The sequence below is a fragment of the Phoca vitulina genome, unplaced genomic scaffold, assembly GCF_004348235.1.
Source record: "Phoca vitulina isolate PV1807 unplaced genomic scaffold, GSC_HSeal_1.0 scaffold76, whole genome shotgun sequence".
In the NCBI taxonomy this organism is placed as follows: Eukaryota; Metazoa; Chordata; class Mammalia; order Carnivora; family Phocidae; genus Phoca; species Phoca vitulina.
The window spans coordinates 329,499-355,289 of record NW_022589779.1 but is presented as its reverse complement, the minus strand read 5'-3'; the positions used below and the strand labels follow the sequence as shown (position 1 = coordinate 355,289).

Sequence of the window (25,791 nt, the reverse complement as noted above, 5' to 3'; positions counted from 1 at the left end):
TTCTAGGTCAGCTCTTTCTGCTAAATCATACATTTTTTTCCCTTCTTTCAGCAAGCATTCATTGAGAATTTCTTTCATATGCCAGAGCCCGGCACTGGCACGATACAGAGAGTTAAAATAAGTTCACTGTCTGTTTCACTCTCCAGCAGAAGACAGATGCTTATAACAAGTAGATATAATTCATTGTGGTAAGTGTTGCAATTAATGTATATAGACAGTACTATGGGAACATAGAGAAGTAAGCTATGAATAAGAGATTGTTAAACTCCTTTTTTAAATGAGCAGAAGTTGGCTGAAAAGAAAATGGAAGAAAGGCTTTGTCAGAGAAACAGTCTGACAAAAAATGAATGTTCAAAATGGCACATGGCAGAAATAGAAGCTTCACACGGTTCACACAGAGGGTATATTGAGGGCTTATTTTGGGTGCCACATAGTAATGGGTTTCTTAGCACTGGGCTGAAGAGTCTGGATTCTTTTCTGTAGGCACAGGTTGACCCTCTGAAACTCCATTTGTGTTTTAAAAAAATGGTCAAGTGGGAGATAGTTTGGGGTAAAGCAGGAATTGAAGATGGAAGGACAAAAGGAGACTGACAGAATTTAGGAACGGATGAGGTGATGTGTAGTAGACAGTGCCAGTAAAAATGGAGGGTGATAAAGAGAGGGCGAATATGAAACATACTGCTCACTTAAATTTTCTTGTTGTCCCTAAGAAAAATAACTAAGAAGAAAGCCAGAAAGCAGATAAAGCCAGAGAAGCAGGCCATAAAGAAAGGTCAGTTCTGTGTGGGGCTAACTAGGAGCTGCGAGCCAGGATTTCATCCAGGATTCCCCAGCATTGTTGCAAGACCTTGTTGTGGATCCTGCTGCCCTTCTCTACTGCCCAGATTTCTGTCATCCTCCCACCCACTTTGAAAGTGCACCTCTACTGAGGATTTTCCATTTGGTGTATAACAGATTTTTCATCTTAGAAGCAGTGCTTATCCGATCGTCCTCCTTGGGAAAGTGACTCTGACCAGGAAAACATTAGGCCAGAGAGTCCTATTCAGGGGCTGTTTTGAGGTAGTGGGAGCTCTGTGTAATTACCTTTCAAATACCACCATGTACGTGCCACCCTTACAAAACTTACTCCGTCTAAATGTTAAAGAACAGATGGATCACTGAAAAGAAAAAAGAAGAAGCTAATAAACATGAAAATGTTACTGGCCTTTGTAGTAATCAGGGAAAAAGAAATCAAACACAGAATAAAATGCTATTTTACCACATTCAATTTGCAGAAATTAAAGAGACAATGTCAAGTGTCATTAAGGATATGAAATAAAGGGACCCCTGTTCCATGTTGATGCCGATGCATTGATACAACCACACTGAAGAACAGTTTGATAATGTCTGGCAAGGTTGCAGATCCTCTGTGATCCAGGAGTTCCAATCCTCAAAACTCTCTCAATAAATACGGGTAGAGATAGTCACAAGAATATGGATAGCAGCCTTCTTTCAAAGAAAAGTTCATCCTTAAGAGAATGGGTAGTCATTCAATGGAATTCATGTAAAAGAACTAAACCTTACATATATCAACATGGATTAATCTGAAAAACAAAATGATGAGCAAAAAATCCAGGTTTCTTGTTGCGTGCTTGGCAGGATGACATCTCTTGATGTGTGATGACAAATTTATGAAATTAAAACTTATAAATATGTAAGATTATACATTTATTATGGGTACAGGAAAAATAAAAGTGTAAAATGTACATTGGAATGATAAATACCAACTTCGGGATAGTGCTTTTCTTGGGAGACTGGGGGTGAGTTCAGGAATAGGATAGCGAGAGATATTTGGGGGTTTCAGTTGTCTTTATAAAGTTTAATTTGTTAGTTAAGTACACAGTTTTTGTGTATTCTCGGAAACTTTTGTTTGTATACCTACAATATTTATAGTAAAAACCCTGCATATGGCTTTACTCATGTGTTCATTTATTTAATCTGTAACCTGTTAATCTGTTCAGCTACCCATTCACTTACTCTTCTTTCTCAAAATGATTTTATTTAAATAATCCAAGAAATGGTGATTAGGGCTTAAACCAAGTAGGGAGAAAAGGACCAAGTATAATCAGAAGACAAATTGAAGGGAGATAACTGGGTAAAATTGTCAAGACTTAACAGCTGGATGTACGTATATATGTGTGTATGAAGGAAGGCAAGGAATCAAGGAGAATTTATTCAGGTTTCTAGCTTGGCATTGACCGTTAAGCATGCCAGTGAGATAGAGGAGGAGGAATGATGTTGGAGCGGAGGGGGAATAAGATATAAAACTTTGAGTTCATGGTACCCTTTTTTTCCCCATAAGCCTGAGATAATCTTTAATTCAGTAATTATTTACTAAATACCTGCCATGTACAAGGCACAATAAGTAGAAAGAGATCCTTTAAAATGATGCATAAATACTCTTTTTCATGAATATGTTTTTTTAAAGTTTATACCATTATTTTTTAAGCATCATGGTACCGTTACTGCTCCAGTAAATTCAATTGGGTAAGCAATTTCAACTGAATGAATACAGTTGAATAGTAGTATGTAGCCTTCGTTAAGTTATTCAGTAACTATCTGAAAAAGAATGAGAATCCATTAAAAATTTTAGCCTGGGTAAAGTCATTTAAGTTTGCAAATTATATTCAGAAGTTAAAAGTGGTTATCTTGAAAACATCCCCCAAATTTAGTGTATTAATTAAGAGCTGGATAAGGCTAACCTCAGAAATTCTTCCTCAAAAGTTATTTAGTTCATACAACAGTGAATATGTGACTAAATGGATGAATTCAGCAACACTTTGAATGGAAATAAACAGATTTATAAAACTAGAAATATTGGTCAAATACTTCTATCTTCATTTTTTTTTATTATGTTATGTCAGTCACCATATAGTACATCATTAGTTTTTGATGTCGTGTTCCATGATTCATTGTTTGTGTATTTTTTCAAAGCTTCTGTTGCCCATTGATTTACCTTCACCAAAGGGAAGTGGTTCACAGGGACTAATGGGGTAAGAAGACCCAATTGTTGTGTGGATTTCCAACTCCTGCCTAATTGGACCATCTCAACCAATCCCTTTTCCTTTTTCTAGGCTCTACTCAAGTCCTCTCTTTAAAGTTCTATGTTTTAGTCCTGTTCTCAGTGGAAACATGAGTGCCCAATCCTCAATCCCCATATGGTTTTACTATTCCTCCTCCGTAGATATCTCTCCCAGACTACATAATAGGCAAAGGTCAGGAAAATAACATTGTCTTCTAATCCTGTGTGCTCGGGATAGCCTGTGAGCTCACCTGAGTTCCTTGGGAGCCTCAAAGGTGTTGGACTGGAATCAGACCTGCATAATTTTGCCTTTGCCCTGCCCCACCCCAATATACACCTATTATTTGAATTTTGCTTATTTCCTCCAATGTTGGAGAAATAAGCCAAAGACCACAGTCAAGTAACTATAAAATCATAATTCCCCAGAGACTTGAAAAAGACGTCATCTGTTGCCTCAGTATGGCTACCAGTCAGCCCCTTTGATGTCAAGCATCTGTCCTCCTCAAGGAAACGAGAAAGGTCTGGTTCTCCTTTCTAGTCTGTGATGTGGGAGGTGGTACATTTGTTGCATGGAGCCACAAGCTCCATTTTTCTGGGTTGCGAGCTGCTGACTGTCTTTGTTAACATGCTGAACATTTCATCAGCTGTCTTTAATAAAAGAAGATGTGTATGAGGGAAGACGTCAGCAGTTGTGGTTGGGTTTCTGTTCCTCAGCCCATGAGTCACAGTAGGCAGAGAGCAATGACCCCAGTGTGTCATCACACAGCCAGTCACCTGGACTTCTTGCATTTCAGTTATGTCGCTAGGTAGTCTTTAATTCTGTTTACAAACTTTTACATGCTCCTATTTGGTTATGAAAAGGCTTTTTATGCCCCCTCCTGTCTAATGATATATAGTCATTTTACAGCTTCTGTTAATAAAGTTTCATTTGAACATTTACTACTTTAAATAATTGCATGGCCAAAAGAATTCACTTTATGGGAGGAGAGACATTTGATCTGATAATCTTTGTTCTATAAGGGACTTCATCCTGCCATAGGAAACTCAAAAGTTGGAGAATAATATGATCTCAGATCAGGAAATAACCTCTAGAACACTGCTTCTCAGAGTGTAACGAGCGTACAAAACACCTGGGGATCTTGTTAAAATTCAGATTCTGATTCGCCAGTTGGCACCTGAAATTCTGCATTTCTACCCAGCTCCCAGGGGATGCGGAGGCCACTCCTGAACTAGAGGCAAGGCTGCAGGCATTCAGTCCCTTGGGCATCCAGTAAGGTACCTCTGGTCACTGCTGGGAAGGCTTGTCTTTGAAGAGAGAAAACAACCAAATAACAAAAAGTAGTCTATATCTAGTTTTATTCGTAAATTTCTAACAAACACATGAAACTGTTTATGTCAAAATAACTGTTGACACTTTCAAGCCGTTACCTGAGGCAGTTGTACCTGTTACTTAGGTCACGTTTGAGCCTACGTGCAAATTCACTCAGTTTCCACTCACTCAAACGAGAAGCTATAGTGATTTTTTTTTTAATTTTATTTATTTATTTATTTGTCAGATTGAGAGAAAGAGAGCACAAGCAGGGGGAGCGGCAGGCAGAGGGAGAAGCAGGCTCCCTGCCGAGCAGGGAGTCCCATGGGGGGCTTGATCCCAGGACCTTGAGATCACGACCTGAGCTGAAGGCAGACGCTTAACCGACTGAGCCACTCAGGCGCCCCTATAGTGATGTTTTAGAAAGCATTGCATAATGATGTATGTTTGTAGGTTTTGAAAATAAAAAAACTTTTTTTTTTTACTGTAGTAAGATAGACATGTTCAAACCAAAATGTTACATCTAAACATAGAAATCGCTAGCTGCTTAAAAATATTATGTTCTTAAATATATGCACTTTTAGTTTACTTGGCTTTTTACTCTTTTAAGGAACACAATGAGTATATGTAAACTTTTATGGGATCTGTTATCCCATTTTAACTTCATAATGTTAATTTTTGATTATTTTTGTTTAATGAGTAACATGCTAGGGTGGATAATGCAAAATTAAACTTATTCCAAAAATGCTATTATAATTAACATTCAGAACTCATTTTGATGACCAATTTAACTTCCTAATTGTGTTTTTCTTTTAGAATAATATTCAGTTTTCCCTTTTCATCATTTGATGGCAGGGGGGTGTCTCCAAAGTATTCCAGGGACAAAAGAACCCGGCTGCGAGTCAGAAACAATAGTAAAGCCTATTTCTGTGGCTGGGCCTACTTCACCACATGTTTTCACATCTCTCCCTTCCAGCGTTAGCCTGAGAAATGCCACACAGCAGGGAAGGGTGGTAGAACCAGGTCACAGGTCCACAGCGCTGGCTCTCCGTGGTCACTCAGCCACACTGACAGGAGATTCTGCTTTGTGTTTCTGAGATGATAAAGAGACAGAAAAGAAGAGGGAAAAGGCAATAATGTTGTAGTCTCATATAATCCCAGCAGCAATTCTACGAAGCAAGGACTGTTATCATCCCATTTCTGGAAGAAACTGAAGTCTCGGGTGTTCACTCAACTTGCCCAAGTGCACACAGCTCTGGGCAGAACTGGCACCGGCACGTAGGCATTGTGACTCTGTGACTTTAGAGTGTTTTTAATAATCCCTTTGAATGGTAATTATAGTGAGGCACAGATACTTTGATAATAAAGTGATTCAAGAAATAATGACGATCCCACAGAGCCATCTGGTTTCTCTCAGCCCCCGTCCCTCTCCAACCATGGTCCTCCCTCCCCATATCCGCTCTTCCCACTCAGGAGAGCGGAAGTCTGAACATTTTATCTACTTAGCATCTCTAGTAATTCGGGCTGTGAACGCACTTTGCCATCAATTTAGTAGCTGTTTATCGATAGTTGTGCTAAGCTCTGTGAGGGAATATAATTCAGAAATGTGTCTAGGCTTCCAGAAACTCAAGATAATAATGGGCAGAATGATAACAAAGTTCTTTTGGGAAGATAGAGGAGGTGTCATTTTAGGTTCCCAGGGTGGAGCTTCATGGTACATGTAATTTAGAGCTATGTTTATTTGGATTGGGGCTTAAAATTAGAAATTGACCATCTGTATTTTCCTTGATAAGTATGGAGTCATCCTGACCAAAAGGTTTTTGAAGGTCGGGAATAGCTTATATTTGCAACATTATTTCTGGAAAAGAAAAAAAGGATGTAGAAAAGTTTGAAAATAATGCCCCGTAGTTGAGGACTTAAGAGAATTTTGCTATACACCCAGAGACATATTATGTAGCCATTGAAATAAATATTATAAAGTATGTATAACAGCATAAAAATCATAACCATGCATGTGCTATACCTCAAGCAGAATAAAAGGAGGAAAAGTATGATAGGGGACCTCACCAAGGTCACAGTCGGTGGTTGAGCAAGAATTCAAATCTAGACCTCTTAAAATCTAAATCTGATCATCTCTTTCCAGTTGGTTTATTCTGAGCTATTCAGCCCTGCCCCCAGCATTGTTTTTGGTTCAGAAATAATTGTTTTTACAGTAAAGAGTGGAGTCACATGAATTCAGCTGAAAAATGCACGCATTTTGTGAAAATACTAAATTGTAAAAATAATTGTGAATTACTTTACACTGCATCACAGAGTTGCCAGGACAATTACTAGTTGACACCATCTGTAAAATGAAAACACAATCTTAGCATAAACATTTTTAGTTTTATCTGATATTTGAAATATGCATTTGTGTAACTGCCAAAACATTAGCTGCTTTGTGTTAGCCAGAAAGTTCCAGCGACAAGACCAGAGCAGAACAGCCTTTATTTGTAGATAGCAAGCAAAGTATTTTTTCCTTTGGGAAAGACTTCTGTTGTTGTTAACTAATGTCTGAGAATTTAGGGATGGAGACCCTTGTATTAAATTAATGGTACATAACTCATTTTTTTTTTTAACTTGGCCTTTCAGACGATAACTTTGTATTGCAAATATCACCCATTACAAAAAATTTTGTGTTTGAGAATCACAACTACTTTTAAACAAATAATATAAAACGTTTCTTACAGAGGTTACATTTTTCTGCACTACATTGTATCTGTTTTGGTATGTTTTTACTTTGCTGTATTTATAATAAACATTCACCATTAGAAGTTTAAAAAATTGACTTGAAAATGAGAGCTTTGTCTCATTAAACTACTTGGATTAGATTTGGAAAGGGTGTTAGTGGTTACATTTGAATTTTTTTTCAGGGTTTTTACCCTGAAAACATCAGTAAAATTTTACAATTTTTTAACTTATTTACTTATGTTTGCCTAAATAGCCTGGAATATTGCTAAGGAGAAGAAACAAAGAGTGGGTGGACGTAGATTTGTCAACTTTTCCAACTTAATATTTCTTGGCATTGAGTTGAAAAAAGAAAGTTCAGTTCTATCTGAAAATGTAGGACTTTTAACTTTTTTCTTAGGAAAGTACAGTCTGACTAGGTTACTAGGTTTTCGTATGTAACCTATGCTTTCTCATTAAAGAAGAATTATTTTTCTAGCTGCCTGCCCTATTTAACGCACAAAGTACACCAGCTGTTTGAAAACTTTTTTTTTTCTTCCTAGTTATCTTGGTCTATTTGTATAGATTGCTAAATTGCTTCCATAAAATGCCTCCAGACATAAGGGAGTCATTTGCATAAGTGGATGAAGATTTTTGTCTTCCATGAAGGAAAGCTTGAAACAAGCCTCTTAATCATTCTCCTCCTTCTCTCTGGTTCCAGTATCCGGCAGCTCTGATGAACCTGGGGGCTATTCTCCATCTCAATGGCCGGCTCCAAAAGGCTGAGGCCAACTACCTGCGGGCGCTGCAGCTCAAGCCGGATGACGTCATCACGCAGTCCAATCTCCGCAAACTGTGGAACATCATGGAAAAGCAAGGCTTAAAGACTTCCAAGACCTGACACTGGAGGGCAGTACCTCGCCCTCCTCCATATTTGAAAGCTGGCTTCATTAAGGAACAGAACTTCCCAGCAGGGCTATGACAAGAGCTAGTATGGACTTCAAGACGGGGGGCAGAGGTCACTGAGGTCACTGCCACTTCTGGGAGTATTCACTTTGCTGTTGGCACAGCCGTTAACACCAAAAAGGGGAACATTGGAAACCTCCTGAAGGATGTAATTGTTACCCATAGAACTATAAACCGGAGCACTTAAAACAGGATCTTATGGCATTGGGGGGTGGGGGTGGGGGGACAGGGAGGGAATCTAAGTTACAAATTTTGCTCATTTTTGAAATCTAATTTAGAAATTATATTGTTCCTTAAACACTGTGAGAGGAAGTCAGAGTGTCTATTCAGCCCTGGTAGACTATTAAGATCAAGTGTTAATAGGGAGTGATTCAAGTGTGGTATGAATCCCAGTGAGCTGGCTGGTTGTCCTGACGCTGCTGTCTTCCCTCTTTGGGACAGCCTGCTTATCAGTTTCTGAAACTTAGGGGGGAACAAATTTTTTTTTAAGTACGTAAGGATCTGTCAGAATCTATAGTTGTTTCCTGACTAGTGCACATAACATTTTATGATTTGGATATCACAGTCTTCGTTTCTTTTGGACAGCATTTGCTTTTCATGTTCCGAGCTGAGCTAACCACGTTTCGCACTGGTGTCGTGGGGGGGTTGGGGAGACCATATACGTGTCGGCGGGCATTTTTTATCTTAATGTCACTAACATATTCCCCCAAATTGCCTAGGCTTTTGAAATGGCTCTTTCTAGTTAATGCGCATGCTTATATAAGGATTACATCTAAAGAGCTTAAAAGTGTTCTAGTTCCGATAACTAACCAGCAGCTATTAGACAAAAGGGAAGATGCTATGAGCTTCCCAGATGTTACTGATTAAAAAACCAAGTCTGCGCAAAGGGTGTATAATAACGGTTGCCAATGATTTTATATTTTGGGAAGAGTTGGTATAAAATACTAATCACTTTCTGATAGGTTCCTAAACAGCAATGCTGATGTTTTTAAGGAATTATTTTTACTGTGTTTTGCTCTTCCTAAAAGACATCAGAAATGACTTATTTTAAGCGATAGTAGAGTATAGCATCATCAGTCTGTGTTTCTAGGTCTTCTGCTAAGTGCTTTTCACAGTTGAAAACTAATTTTCACTAGCATAATGGTATTTTATTTCTTTACCTGTTAGTAACCACTTCAGTGATCATTACATAAGTAAAAATGAAGTAGAGGAAAACATTTATTGAACATTCTTTAGACTTGCAAATTTCCTACTAAAAATTAACTTTGCAAAAAAAAAGTTCACTATCAACTTCTTCATAGAGAAAGTAGCTATAGAGTACCCTACGTATTTATTTATTTATTATTCTACCATAGCAAAATAACAAAACAAAACTTGATTCATTAAGTCAGTTCTTTGCAACTGAAAATTAGCTTTCCCTCCTTTCTTTTAACACTTCATGTAAATATCGGTCAGCATTCCCACTAAAAAGAAGCTGGACATACAAATGCATCATATTATGTTTTCTCCATATCTTATATGTTTTGCTACATATCTGAATAAAGTGGGATAAAGGATTTAAAGTAGTGTTCCTATGGCATTAGTGTTTTTGTGAGAAGGGCAGATGTAGTGAGAGAGGTTTGTTGATGGCATTAATAAGAAGGCCCTCCCCTCCTAATGTGTATATTATTTTGTAAACATTTCATTGAAGGGGCCAAAAGTTAAATTATAACTAAATCACTGTGTTTTCAGAATGATATTTAACATTTAACAACAGCAAACCCGTGGTCAAACCAAAAATGTGGGTTGAAGTGTATTTTTCATCTTCTAGTGCATTGGCAATTGCTAAAAAACAAATAAATAAATAAGTAAATAAATAAGGAATTTAATATAAGGATATAGAGATAAATTCAATGTCTAACATTTTTATTTATTTAAATAGTTATTGACCTATGACGACTTCCTAGTCTTAACATTTTATGTCTTTTTGTTGTTAATGTTCTTCCTTTCAGACACTTGGTTCTTAATAGGTTCACTGATTGCACACAGTAGAGGCACTTCATGTTGACCCAGTTCCCAAGTAGCATTAATAATTGGGCCTGTGTCATAAAATGCATGGATCTTTAATAGCTAAATGTCCCTGACACCTTTCACTACAGGGCTGGGCTTAGTAACTGACCAACTTGGGGGGAGGTGGGTGGGGGGTTGCTAAAGAACACGGTCAAAAAATGTCTCCGCTCAGGGATTTATGGTGGATTATTGCAGACAGTGCTAAAACTATAGAGCACAAGACAAGTTTACTAAATTAAAGTTTTATTTTTTGAGAAACTGTTATTTGTATAAATTATCAAGATTTGTAGGCTTTCCTTTTGTAGAAATATTTGTTTTATGTGCCAGAGAATTTCAATTTTGTTTTCAACAATAAAGCATTGATAACAAATATGTTGTGTAAGCCTTTTTAAAAATCTTCTACAGCAACAACACTTAACGCTCTTGTGGATTTTAACAGAAATTGGAAAAAGTATTTAAAAGATAGGGATTGAGAAGCAAACAGAGACACATCAAGGCTAATGTATAACCAATAATAATTAATTTGTAATAGTTATAATAATATTAAGGGCTGCCTGTAACATCAGATTTGCCACTTTCCAAAAATGATGACATAATTTTTGCTTTGTTTTATTGATGAACTGTAGAAAAGTGTTAGGAAATAGCCCAAGCACATTTGGTCATTTGGTTAAAATGGTCATATTTAGGGGCGCCCAGGTGGCTCAGTCAGTTACACAACTGCCTTCAGCTCAGGTCATGATCTCAGGGTCCTGGGATCGAGCCCCCCGTCAGGCTCCCTGCTCAATGGGGAGCCTGCTTCTCCCTCTCCCCCTCCTCACCCGCACCTCTGCTCTCTCTCACTCTCTATCTCAGTAAATAAAATCTTTAAAAAAAATGTTCATATTTAGAAGACCCTGATTCTCTAGTCCTGATCCTAGAAGAAAGCACAACCCTATTCTGTTGAGAGACATGGGTATGGCACATTCAGGTATCAGTTATAAGAAAACCTTGCATCCTAGACAAGGTGCAAACTGGCAGAAAATTTGATCAGCTTGTTAAAATTGTCATTACATAATAACATAATTACATATTGTCTAATTCCTTTATTAAGGATAAAATTTGGGGTGCCTGGGTGGCTTAGTTGGTTAAGTGCCTGGCCTCAGCTCAGGTCATGATCCCTGGGCTCCACCCCCATGTCAGGCTTCCTGCTTAGCAGGGAGTCTACTTGTCCCTTTTCCTCTGTCCCTCCCACTGTTGGTGCATGTGCACTCTCTCTCTCTTTCAAATAAAATCTTTTTTTAGCTATAAGGATTTTACTTTTAAACATCATATGGATGTGCGAGGTTATATTCCAGCTTGATAGTTAAGAAAACCAGGGTTCAGGGGTATGAAATAACTTGCCCAGCTCATAAAGCTAGTAAGCAGCAAGCCTGTCCCCATGGTGTCCCATGCTCCTATGTCCCGTGTCATGTGAGCACTCAGGCTCTGAACCCAAGTGCAGAGATGAGGTTTCTCATCTGCCTTGGCATTTGTCTAGCTCTTCCATCTTCCACAAATCATATTCTCTACCTCTCACACTGCAGATGACCAAGAAGATTGAAGAAAGTTGCTGTGCTCTGAATGTTTATGTCCCCCCAAAATTCATATGTCCCACAGTGCTCACCATAGCACATACCCTCCCCAATGTCCATCACCCAGCCACCCCATCTTTCCACCCCCGTCTACTCCAGCAACCATAGTTTTAACCTGGATTGAAAGCACTCTACTCTGAAACCAGTAAGGGCAAGGGCTGTGTCTTTCCTTTTCGGCACGGTTTCTTCAGCCTGGCACACTGTTGCTGAGTAGGACATAAAATACACTATAAATGAAAGAATTCCATCTATTATTTGCTCATGATCAACCTCATATATATATTTTTTTTAAATCACTTTCTCTAAAAAGTTGAGATTGGGGCTTCAGTAACTCTTTTCATTTGATATTTTCACCTTAGGGCTGCATTTTCTCATGTGTATGTACATTTCTAGTACAAAGAAAGGAAATGCATCTAAGCCTTGGTTATTTTTGCTATTACAAGGGAGGAAACTAGGTTGCAAGGGATAATTTAAGAATGAAAATATTTCTAATTCATTTGTAAGTACCTTTGGAATATAAATTTCTACTTCATTTAAATATTGTCAATATTACAGAATTCACTTCCTACTATTTAAGACTAGTGGGTATTTTAAGAAAACTTGGGTTAAGCATTGGACCTGCCACATACTGGAAGGAAAGAACAAGCTGAAATGTCCATGCAATCGTACTCACTCTGTTACACTGAGTTTTGCTGTAGAGAAAGATGCAAGTGTATGAGGACTTGAACCTTTCTTGCTGTGTCATTTTGGGTGGTCTTCCTGCAGGATGTAATCAGAGAGGCCTTTGAGTTGGCTTTCATTCCATCTGCCACTTCACCACATACTGGCCTTCTGCTGTTATTTGTAGAACTTTGAGATGGGTTTTTCCCTGTGAAGCACTGCTGGGATTTGAAGTTCCATTAACTTGAAATTTCTGTAACATTTTTCTTCTAAGTTTTTCAAAACGTTTCCTCAACTTTTTACAACTGCTTTCTGATGTTATTCTGTTATTCGTCTACTTCCAAAGAGTGGACAGAGGAGCTTTTGTTTGGCAAGAAAATTGTTGGATCGAATAAAAAGTTGCAAATATGTGAGACAACTTGATGGGGTCATTAATAAATACCAAGAGTGATCTAAGAAGTTAATATAGTATCTGAAATGGTGTTTGGGAAAAGTTGCTAGAGATCCTAAAAGGAGAAAGTCAAGGTAGGGAAAGAAAGGATAGACACATGGAGAATTGACTATTAATTGCCACTGGAAATAATTAAATTTTTGCCATAGAGGTGGAAGATCTGATTAGAACAGTTTGAGATTGTCCTTTTTGGTTGCCCAATAATGTCTCACTGTATTGCAGGGGGAAAATAGTGTTACAAATAAGAGAGTGGTTTACAATACAACCACAGGAGAGGCTGAAAAAATGTTCAGCCAGTCGAAGTCTAGGCTAGAACTGTTTATCTATTCTGATCTGAAATATATTGAATTTTTCTCCTGCCTCCTTTGGATTTGACAGGAACTGCACTCATTCAAGACAAAGCTGTCAGCCATTCTCCAGACGGATGGAGAGAATAGAGTTCTATGTTTCAAATAATAGCTCAAGACTTCTAGATATTCTTTTTCAAATAATTTCTATCATGTCTCTTCCTTTTCCACCTTAGAAGACTCAAAGTGAAATAACTCCTCTGAGAACTTTCTTTTGGTAATATCATGGAGCAGCTAGGGACTATAATGAAGTTGTCAAAACTGTGTACTGAGAAATCAAGCGACTTAATTTGTTTTCAAAAATACCAAAAATCTCATAAAAGTATTAAAATGCCTTTTGTGTCTGGATACTTCCCTTGTATATTGTAAAAGATCATTTATTACCAGAAAATCAGGATTGGTGAGGAAGGAGAGAGATGAGTAAGCGTGTGAGCAGAAATGAGTGATTACCTTTGATTTTCCTGTAGGCCCTTTTGTTCTCATCTCCTTTAGCGAGTAATGGCCATATTGACTCTATCAATAATAATTAGCTTTTTAACTCTGCAGACATCAACTTATTAAATTACATAGAGCCAATTAATAATCTCAATACATTTTTGTTTTTTAATTCTCTTTGCACAATTTTAAACATGTTGTTATGCTTAATGTTTGTCTACTTTATGTTTCCTTTGCAATAGGCTACTTTTCTGTAAATGTGCCTTGCCTATACTTTATGACAATGACAATTTGGGAAATTTCCCTGGAATTATGGTGTTTCAAAGTATATTTTTAGAAATCTGTCCTATGCCACCAAATATTTAGATGTTACTACATTCTATTAACATTTAATTGAATATTTTTATATTAAATGATATGGAAGAGTACATCAATATCATATTTTATTATATCCCGTTAGGTATAATTCTCCCAATTGCCCTGTCAATGCTATTTATAAAATGTGAATATACCAGCAAAGGCTATCTCATTCTACAAAGTAAGTCAAGGAAATTTGGGTAATTTATTGTCACTTCTGTTTATAGAACTAATTATTGTTTGGACTTGTATTTGTTCCAAAATTTGGCTCTGTGAATGATGCTGAAGATGAGTTGGCCTGCTGCTATTTCTCAGGTGGCCACAAAGTGATATTCATAGAAAGGCCAGTAGTGACAGCAGAGAGGAAGAGAGAACTCTGGATTTGACCTCTGCACTTGACAAGGGAAAGAGCTATAGTTTGGGGCAGTCAGAGGACATAGCTAAACTTACACATCCACAGTGGATCCAGTGTAACAGGTAACATGTTCAGGTACAAGCTGCAGGTTACATCTTTCATGGCCCAATACCAACCATCCAGAGTTTGTGAAAACACCTCTTTTTTGGAGTAGAGTGTGGACACAGATCTTGCCAGGAAAGATTTGATCATGAATTCTTTATGGATTGCATACATGGAAGATATTACTGCCTGAAACTCCTATGTCACTAAATTCAGTTTGGGTCCCTTATTTAAGACATGAATTCTTCATAAACACAGCTGGTCTAAGTAAAAGTGGTACACAGAAGTATTAGTGTAGATTAAACCATTTTCAAAGATCCATTCCTGTCATCTGATGACAGTGCTTGGTTATTTCTTCTGACCTGGCTATGGTGCATCAGTGACCCAAAGTTCATTTGCCTATTACAGCAGGTGCAATGTGTAAGATTACAGACATAAACATATTGGATGGTGATCATGAAGAAATTGGCAAGTTTTTTTTTTCTTCTGTTTTTTACCCTAGTCTAATCTATGTGAAATTAAAGGTTTTTGGAACATACTAGCTACATGAAGGCCCTTTATAGGCCAGAGAGTAACTGTAAAGTATGGATAGCATGTCATTTTCCTATTGCGATATAATAACAGTAAATATATTTGCTACAAATCTTTATGAACATTGGCTAATCTATTTGATTCCCTTTCAACCTTGTCCACCTTCTTTCTGTTACACACATGTGCGCGCGCGCGCACACACACACACACACACACACACATTGTGTGGCTGGGAAGTCTGCAACTAAACATAAGTCCAAACATTTGATCCTCTAGAGAGGAAGTCATTATGAAGAATGAGACATAATTTGAGGTGTTTTGATTAACAGAGGAAATAAAGTGAGATCAAAGCTTTTGTCCTTGGGTGAGTGATTTAAATCCAGACAAGCAGGAGTCAAAAGGAGATGAGGACAGACATTTCTTAAGATCCTGTTATAAACACCTTAGCAAATCTCTTTTCACACTCTCCTATGCCTGTCACAATCAAGCAGCTGCCGTGATTCATCGAATCACTCTTTTATATAAGGCACTTTCCTGTCCCTATTCTGGAAAAGAAATGCCACTCAGATAAAGAGAAGATATGACAAATGTAGATTTGTTGCTCTCCATTTTCAGGGTAAGACGAATTACCAAACTTGATCTTTAAATATCTTATTTTTAAATGTATTTCTTCGTGGTGACATTAGTCAAATGATCAAACAACATAGATTTTCTACTACAGAAAACAACACACCAATTCTGAGCACTGATGAAAATGAAGGGACCACTGGACCACTCCAATTGTATCACTTTTTTTGGCTTTTGCTCCCCAGGTGATATTGTATCTCATACCTGGCCACTCCATTCAACTTGCTCCTTGAAATGTCAGGGCAGTTGGAACTTTCCCATAGGTATAAATCTGAATGAGCAGTTTCATTTCACCCTTTCAGTCTGAACATTTTGTTCCTATTGTAATTATATTTTCTGTATGCAGAACATTTCAGAGTTTTCAAAAGACCTCGTATTTTTTATATTTAGCTTTGAAAACAATTTGGCAAAGTAGGCAGTAGAAACATAATTATCCTTAAATCCAAACTCCAGATGAGGAAGAAAAGCTCAGAATAGCCATATAACTCCCCCAAGATCACATTCAGAAGGCAGATCTTTCTCCTAATCTTATGACTTTAGTCTAAACCCTGGGTAGGCATTAATGGATATGGACACAATCAATACACTAGGGGTGTTTTGCTCCCCTTTCTTATTCTCTTAGTCTCTGAGGATCAGATAGGATTGAGGAGTGTTTCCATCTGAAAGACTTTCAATCAAAACTGGAGACCGATTCCAACGACATCCTATGAGAGGATTGGGGAATCATTCAATTATAAGAATACATGGGGTCACGGGGCGCCTGGGTGGCTCAGTTGGTTAAGCAACTGCCTTCGGCTCAGGTCATGATCCTGGAGTCCCGGGATGGAGCCCCGCATCGGGCTCCCTGCTCAGCAGGGAGTCTGCTTCTCCCTCTGACCCTCCCCCCTCTCATGTGCTCTCTCTCTCTCTCATTCTCTCTCTTTCAAATAAATAAATAAATAAATCTTTAAAAAAAAAAGAATACATGGGGTCACAAAAATAATTTAGCTTTTTTTTTTTTTTTCCAGCCACCTTGTTACCTTTATTTGTCAGTGGTGGGGGTTTGGTATCCATTGCTTCTTTTTAAAGTGATGAACCTCTTGAAGCTTATTCTTGCAATCCAGGTGTCAGCTGAGCTCAGCCTGATGTTTGGCCATCCCATCTTCCTTGGGGTGTCTGGTGCTGCTCCCTGGCTTTTGTGAAGACCTGCCTCTCATATCCTGAGGCTCTGAGTCCCCTGCTTCTGCTGTTCTCTCACGGCTTTTTAGATACCCACCAGCAATGTATACAAATTCCAGTTTCTCTACATCTTCACCAACACTTGATTTTCTCCTTTTTTGATTATAGCCATCCTAGTGGATGTGAGGGGGCATCTCATTGTGGTATTTATTTGCATTTTCCTGATGACTAACATCATATAATTTTAAAATTTAAAATTTTAATAACAATAAAGTTTGCAAATGAATTGGGGAAATAAGAGGCAATATTGTAAAATATTGGATAAAGAGAATATTTTTCTCTTTTCTCTACATAGCCTTAATGTTATTAACTAATTCAGATAATGCCTGGCTTATAAAACTAACTCTCTCTTGGTGTATGACTAATGGATTTTTGCAATTCATCATGCTAGAACAAAGAAAAGAGACTCCCCCCCCCTTATTATGCACCATATTGCCTCAGAACAGAGTTATTTTTCATATCCCTTATCTTACAACCTTATCCCATTCAGCTACATTTATACAAATAATTTTAAATGCCTCCTACTGCAGAATTTAATTTTGATTGATGGAGACCCAGTCTCAAATCTACAAAGAGTATGCTGCTGAGGGAACCAAAAAATGAGACAGTTGTTTAAGAACATGCATATTCTATTTCACCTTTTAACTTTAACTGGAGATAATAAATGAACACCAACAAAATAGTCCGTATGCCAGAGTCCGTATGCCGTATGTTTTTGAATTTGGAACATTCAGTAAGATTCTTTTTCAATTAATAATAAACAGTAAACTCTGAATCCACAAATACCTGATATATATAATTTGTAAGGTGATTAAAGTTAAATCCCTTTCTGTGCAGACATCTATGCCAAACCCTATTAAAAGTTTCATCAGTTTAGGAATTTCTCATCTGAAGGGTCTATTTACCCTCTCTATCCGCATAATTGTCTTCAATAGAGTGAACTTGATTAATGGGCTGTTTCATTTTTCAGGATAAAGCTAACATTTTCCTTTTCCCAGCAACACTAGCAAATTACTTGATTAATATCAAAAAGCTCTCATTCACACGTAACCTTTGAATAAACAAGTTGTGATACTGTTGGCAACATGCTAAGAGGGATTCCTGTAAGTAGGCTATAAAGGAAATTGCCTTTGTAATTCAATGTATAAAGAGGGAGCCTGTTTTTTGCTTGCTACAAATCCCCCCTCCCCCCGCCAAATAGAGAATGTATAATGATATTGAGCCAAAGCAGAATGCAGAATATCCTTTTCCAATGCTGGGGTTCCATTTGCATTTCCGTCACCGCTGGAAGCCCAGAAAGAAAACTGTGAAACATTTATGGGACTTGAATGGAGTTTCTAATTCATAATTTTAGGGTTCTCCAGCTTTCCCTTACAGTGTGGCAACAGAGAGTTATCAATCCCATATTGATTGAAAGATACCCCTCCCAAAGACTTTTCTAACATTAATTACTTAAAAACCAGGGTCTGGATACCAATGGAGCCGAGAAAAGCTCCTTATGAAAAGAAAAAAATTCTAGATTAAAGTGGAAGGAAGAGAAAGGAATTAAAATATTACAGCCCGATCATATACCAAATACTTTTTATGAAGTCCTATGCATGTAGAAAATAAAACCTGTTAATTGCAGCATTGTTAGTTGCCTATCCAGTATTCACTTCTTTGTTAGAGACCACTATTAGAACACCAACTTCGTCATAGCTTTTTGCCCAGATCCAGTTGATGGGTTATCATTTGTCCCAGCCAGGGATTAGCAAACTATGGGCTCATGGGCCAAATCAGGCCTGCCATCTGTTTTTATATGGCCTGGGAGCTAAGATTAGTTTGTACGTTTCTGAGTGGTTGAAAAAAATCAAAAGAAGAATAATGTTTCATAAAATGTGAGAGTTATATCAAATTTCAGTGTCCATAAATAAAGTGTTATTGGAATAGAGCAACACTCGATCATTTATGGATTGTCCATGGTGGCTTTCATGCTAGAATGACAGAATTGAGTGATTACAACAGAGTCTGTATGGCCTGCAAAGTCTAAAATATTTACTATCTGGCCAGTTACAGAACAAGTTTGCCGACCCCTGGTCTAAGCCAATTGTGATAGTCCTGTCTCTGGCTTTTCCAGGCTCCAGTCCAGCTGGCAGTGCCCATGTGACAATGAAATGCAAGCAGAGGTCTGCTGGGGGAAATTCTGGAAAGGCTTCGCTTTCTTCATAAAAGGCTGGCATCTTAACGCCCCTCAGGTCTTGAAAATAAAAGTGAAATCTGGATATGAGAACAACCACCTTGCAACCTTGGGCTGATGAATATAAAAGTAAAAGCCGGCACCCTAGAAAAAAGGAAAGAATCCTGAGTTCCTGATAAAATTTTTAAGCAGCTGAACCAAGGCCAATACCTGCTTTACTGCCAAATTTCCCAGTATGCGAGAAAAATTGCCCTTGTCTGTAAGGTGGCCTTCACTGGGCATGCTGTCACCTGCAGGCAAATGCCCTCCTTACTGACATGCCCTCCTCTTTCTTGCCTTTAGACACAGAACCTATTCGCTCTCAATTGCATAAGAAGACTTGTGGAGGCCAGAGGACACTTCCTGATATTTTTGCAAAATGCAGTAAGCAGATAGCCATCTAATCTCTCCACAGGTAAAGTCACACTTGAGTTTGCTCATCGTAACAAACTAGTTTCCCCAGTGGAATTATCTTGATAACTGGGGAAAGGGTTACGAGAACAATCTATTTTCCTTTGTCACTACAAACAGTTCCTAGCAGAAGGTCATCCACATGGCTGTTGGCGGCGGCACCCTCCTCCCCGCCCCCACCTCCCCTCCACCTGAGTTACACGGTCTACCTTCTGTTTTCCTGTAATGTTTAGGTTCAAAGGCTTTTCCACTCATTACCTAATGTGTATTATTTCAGTTTATGCACTCAGCTCTGGATGCCTTAAGGACAACACCATGTCTCATTGATCTCTTCATTCTAGCATCTAGCACAGTGTCTCAGACATTATAGGTGATGAAAGAATGAAAGGGAGGACAGTAGGCAGTAGGCAGTTGTTTGATGAACAAATACAGTGGAACACAACAAATATATTCTTTAAGTTATCAGATGTTTACCGAGTGCCTATTCTTTGACCTTTTCTGGGTGATGGGGATAAAGTGATGAGTAAAACCAGTATCATCATAAAAGAGAGTAAATTCTCCTTTACTTAGTCTTTTGTTTTATTCAGTCCTTCAGTGTATTGGATGAAGACTCCTTGCACTGGGAGCATACTCTGTTTTACTCAGTCTAACAATTTAAATGTGAATTTCATCTAGAACACCCTCATAGACACACTCAGAATGATATTTCACCAAATGTCTGGGCACCTGTGGCCCAGTCAAACTGACACAAAATTAACCATCACAAGTCCACCTCTTGTTATCTTGGCATCAATATGCATCTCCTTAAACCATACTTAATCTCCAAATACAGACAATAACAAGATCATAATTCCACTGAACATGACACAACTATTCCACAAACAACTAGAAATGCAGTAACCTCTTTCCTAGAAGAGAAGGTAAAACCCTTGAATGATGTTTATTCCTCCCCTTGATAGCCCATAACTTAAAATAATATGATGTAAATTGACGATACTGAAATACCATGATATAAAGTCAATGCATCTTATGTTATATAAGCATATAAGAAAGCTCTATTTGCTTAGTATGTCTGCATATGTATGACAGACACACACAAACATATGTCATAACAAAAATAAGGAGTAAATAGTCATGACAATTACAGTCTTTGTTTCTCTAACTAGTCACAGGGTTATAACTGGTATTTATAGCTACCTTTTCCCACTACCCATTCTATATTCCCTTTGCCTTTATCAAGTACCTCAGCTGGCCTTGGTTCTTTACCTGGTGGGGTGACATAAACCTCCATTCCTGAAGTAGTCCTGCTTGGATTGGGTTGTTACCATTTTCCATCAACCTTTATCACAGGGCATGGTCATACTAAGGGACACCCTAAGGGATATCCCCTATTCCAGACATACTTTCTCACCTCCATTGTGGAGTAGTAGCCCAATTTCCCCTTGGTGGTCAGAGTCAATCACCTGAGCCAGTCTTGTTGATTCTGAGGCATGAGGAGTTTAAAGGGGACGGGCAGCATTCTTAACTTCCAGTTCAATGGAGTTATTGTTGTATCCCCTAGTAAAAGCGTTCCTCCCCTGGAACTAAAACTCCTAGGCCAGTAGAGCATAAGGTGACAAGAATAGGAAGCAAAAATTTTGCTCATGGGTCACAGGTATACCTAGGAGATATTATGGGTTTTGTTCCAGACCACCACAATAAAGCGAATGTCCCAATAAAGCAAATGTCCCAAGAAAGTGAATGTCACAATAAAGCAAGTCAAATGAATTTTTTGGTTTCTTAGTTCATATGAAAGTTATTTTTACACTACACCATAGTCTATTAAGTGTGTAATAGCATTTATGTCTGAGAAGGTTCTATGTAATGAAATGATACAACGGAAACTGATGTGGAGAATTGTGAAAAAGGAAACATGAATACAAATGAAAAATTGAGACAAAGTAAAAAGATTGGGAACCAAGTTTTTGTTTAATTCCTCAATATTAAGTGAAAACCCTCAAGAGAAAATATAACAGAAGCCCTTCTCTTACAATTTTCATGGGCGATAAGGTCAAAATAAAGACAAAACTAGATTTTCAGGAGCCCTAACGTCTCATTCCAGCTCTGTCAACCTCTTCAAACCAATTAGAAGCCCTTGGTCTCAGTGTCCTCTCATATAAAAGGACACATCATTGTTAAGTGAAAAGAGCCAAAGGTGAGAATCAGCAATCTTTTTTTTTTTTAAGATTTTTTATTTATTTATTTGAGAGAGAGAGAATGAGAGACAGAGAGCATGAGAGGGAGGAGGGTCAGAGGGAGAAGCAGACTCCCTGACGAGCAGGGAGCCCGATGCGGGACTCGATCCCGGGACTCCAGGATCATGACCTGAGCCGAAGGCAGTCGCTTAACCAACTGAGCCACCCAGGCGCCCGAGAATCAGCAATCTTTAAATCTTTCCATGCCACTTAACCTTGGAAAATTAAACCTTTCAGGTACTCAGTTTTTTTAATTCATTAAATGGAGATAATGTGGAACTTAAACAATATATGTGATCTGTTCAGCAGAACACTCCATGACATTTGAAAATTTTCTATAATGGGAGCCCTTTAAAAAGAAAGTATTGAAGTAAGTGATCTTTAAGGTCCCATAGGTTCTAAATTTTGATTCTTTGAATTGACTCATTTATCATATGAAATGTTAATAGCTGTTACTCTTTTATAAGTTTTGCTAGAAGAATTTATCTCTGAATCACACAACTGATTGCATTCTTGGCTTAACCACTGGGGAACAAAAGTAAAATAAATACAAACCTGCAGCAAAACTGGCTGTAAAAGTTTGTAAATCCTTATAAAAGAATGGGCAACAGGCAAAAAGCTTTGCCTTGTTTTCAAATGAAACTAAATTTGAGACAGAAAGTTAAACCGAAATACTACAGGGTAAAAGAAAAGCACGAAAGAGCTCTCTAGCTCTTTCTCCCATTTTCTGTTTTGCAAAACACAATAATAATTCTCATAAAGAATTAGAAAACTACTCTGTATACCAAGAAATCATGAAAAAAGGATAACTTTTCCAATGAATGCCACTGAAGCTTATAGGAAGAAAAAAAAATACTTTTTCTAGGGGAGATGGTGGTTTGCAGGATGGGGTGGGGAGTACTGGTTCAGAGAGATGGGGTCTGCAATGAATAGATGCTGCCAAAAGAATAGAAGAATTGGGGATGCGCTAGAGACAGGACACACCACTTATCGAAGACCTACTAAGTGATTGAAACTACGTCAGAAGCTTCCCTATGTTTTCTCACTTAACTCATCATTCAGAAAAGTTGTTCAGTTCTTTCTAATTTAGCAGGAGGGAGCCAAGATTACAAGAAGTGCAAAGATTGAGTCATTGTCCAGGATTCAACGGCTGATAGATAAAGAGATATACCATGATTAGAAAAGGAGTTTGTCTGACTATAAAACTTACACTGTTTCCCCTCGGCCAGGCTGAGAGGATGTTTTTCTCGAGAAGTCAGCTGCAGATGTATTTTGGCCAGGCTTGCTGCCATTCTTCACCTCCGCAGGAGTCACCATCCTCATGGTTGGGATACAAGGTGTTTAGCTGACCAGGCACAGGGAGGAGTATACATCTGTTCCTTTATCTCCTCAGGGGGGTGCCAAGGTGGGAAGCAGCAGTAGTGAAAACAGTCTAAGCAGGTCCCGCGGATGCCCGAAGATGGCATCTTATCAATCCTTTTTCTCAAGTTCTCCCTAGAGAGGGGAGAGGCTACTGCCAATAATAATGTTAAAAACAACTTACACACAAACAGTATTTGTATCATTCATAGAGAACTTCCATGTATATACATTTTACACACATATGTATTTTGCACACACACAGTCCCATTAATCTTCATGGCCATAATTTGTGGTGGTGAAGAGGATACTGAAACAGAGGGATCTAAAGTGCTAGCAAGTACAGACGCACACAAAACCAGGTCTCCTAACTACTTTCTCTTCCAATCCCAAAACTCCCTAGAAGCCTTCTGTCTGTTTTAATATAATTTGCCAGTTTCACAGGGGAATTGCAAAGCTTACTTCCTATTTGAAAATAAGATCCTTTACTTCCTCAGAAGAAAGCTTCTATATACAAAACATAATGGCATAGTAATGAGCTCCCTTGACTAAATCAACCATCTATGCTCAAATATTACCCTCCCTTGGCTTCCAACTGCATCTACAGTAAAGATCAACAGGAACAGTAGGAGGCTGGGAGAGCATAGAAATTGGAAGTTCAAAAAGGTTGAATTACATTTAAGAATAAGACCTTATGAATAGTGAAATCTTGGTGTAGAAAAACCACCTTATTTGGAAGAGCCCCAGGGTGGAAAGAAGTGACCCTGTTACTTAGATACAGATCTGAAACTATGAGCAATCTCTTCCTTTTTAGTTTCTTGTCTTTCAAAATGTGTGATCCTACTAAAACAGTCCTTAGCCAATTGAACATCCACTGAACAAAAACATAGATGGCATTTTGAGTAGGTAGGAGATACTGGGAAGTTTTTTAGATGAGGCTTCTCTGTTTCATGCTAATTGTATTTGATCACTGATATCTTGAGAGCAGTGCAAGTATTCATGGGAGTTGGAACTAACATGTATCAACAGTTTGATGTAAGAAATAAGTTCTATCCACCTAGTATTTGCTGACAACAGGTGAGTAGCAGTGCTGTACAAGTATAATAGGAAAATCCCTTTTGGGGCTCCTGATTAATCATGTAGCAAAACGTGAGATTTAGGTACAATGACTGATTCATTTTTATTTCTTTATTGAAAAACATCAAGAGCTAAAAAAATAGAAGACCAACCAAGTTCATCACAGATATTCAAAATTATAGATGTGGGGAAAAGAAAACATCTATGGCAACCATTCTGAACTAATACGGAAAATGTAACATTACTTGATCTCAGATTACTTCTTTTAAATCAGCTTGGGAAATGACATAACCATATTTAATTCCTCTGAGAAGAATTGTTCAGTTTCAACCATCTGCTAAATTAAGCAGCAGTGATTATAATGAACATTTACAACAAACCTGATTCAAAAGGGGTAATAACTTTATGTATAAAACAAAGTCCTGGGAGGCGATTGCAATTTCAAAGATGAAGATCAAAATTAGGAGAACAGATTTTTCAGTATATTGGAATTCTAAGGTGGTAAAGGTCAAAGCACACCTCACATTGCCTTAAATTATTTCATTTTAGGAAAAACAGCCACCAAATTCCAGCGAACTACCAGTTTTCCAGATTCTTTCTTTTACCGTGTTTCATTAGACCCCTGGTTTTCTTTTTCTTTTTCCAGGTGGTAATATAGGTTTTGTTTCTCATTCTTTATTTTCCCCTTCCCTGTACAGGGAAAAGAATCTCCACCATAACTTCTGACAAATGTAAGAAGACCCAACAAATTAAAATAGCCAATCTGCCAAGTACCAGTAACCCTGAGAGATGTATGATTAATTAGTCTAACAGTTCTCTTCTTTGGTCCTCAAATGGATGTTCGATGTTTCTGCTGTTTTCTGGCAGTGTTTATATATATGTGCAAGTCCACACACATTTTCCATGGAACCAGTTGTCTTGGATCAGTATTATTGAGGTAAAATAATAATAATAGAAGAAGAAGAAGAAAGGGAAGAAGAAGAGGAGGAAGGGAAGGTGAGGAGGGGGAGAGGCAGGTGGAGGAAGAGGAGGAGGAGGAAGAAGAAGTTATTTTTTGGCTTTGCCTGCCCTGGAATGTTGCCATGTCTATTCTTCAACCAGGGAACCTATTTTTATGGCACAGGGTCACATTATTAAATATTGACAGGGACTCCTCATCAAAAAAGAAAAATAATGTGTTCATGTGTAGCCCCAAATTCACAGAAAATAAAATCCCTTAGAAGTTCTTTTCCCTCCAAATGTCAACAAAGCTAATATGGTAGTGGCACTAAGGCATCTGAGAGAGAACTAATTTATGTTTTCGATTTTCAGAGACATAGTTCTAATTATGTGGCTGCCCCATCGACAGAATATGAAAGCCCGATAAAAGACCGACCTCCCTCTCCTTCCTTATGCACACACCCACCACTGCGAAAGATACTGAGTCTTTGCAATAGTCTCACTTATGAAACTCCTTAACTGCACTTTACGGTCTATGGAGCAAAGAGGTCTGGAAATTGATTAAAAGCACTAATTATTGTAATTGTATTTAGAGATATGATTGGCAGGGCAGATCCCAGTGAAAATACAAATAGTTTCTCCTACTCTAGCAACATGCTTACATATTAATTTGCTAGAATTAAAAATTTTAAGATTACATAATGCAAATAATATTTAGATTAGGAGTCTTAGTGAGTTTAATAAACAAAGAGCTCCTAAATGTTCTTTCTTC

General features: G+C 38.0%; 1 protein-coding gene across 1 annotated transcript in view; it reads left to right on the top strand.

Moving 5' to 3' along the window:
- The window catches only part of TMTC2 (transmembrane O-mannosyltransferase targeting cadherins 2), a 389,588-nt gene extending 378,986 nt beyond the window's left edge, over positions 1 to 10,602 (top strand). Inside the window, exon 12 of the mRNA XM_032393770.1 lies at positions 7,798 to 10,602. Within this exon, the coding sequence (XP_032249661.1) occupies positions 7,798 to 7,977 (180 nt within the window). The 3' untranslated portion in view covers positions 7,978 to 10,602. The remainder of the gene's footprint in view (positions 1 to 7,797) is intronic.
- Positions 10,603 to 25,791: the final 15,189 nt, after the last annotated feature.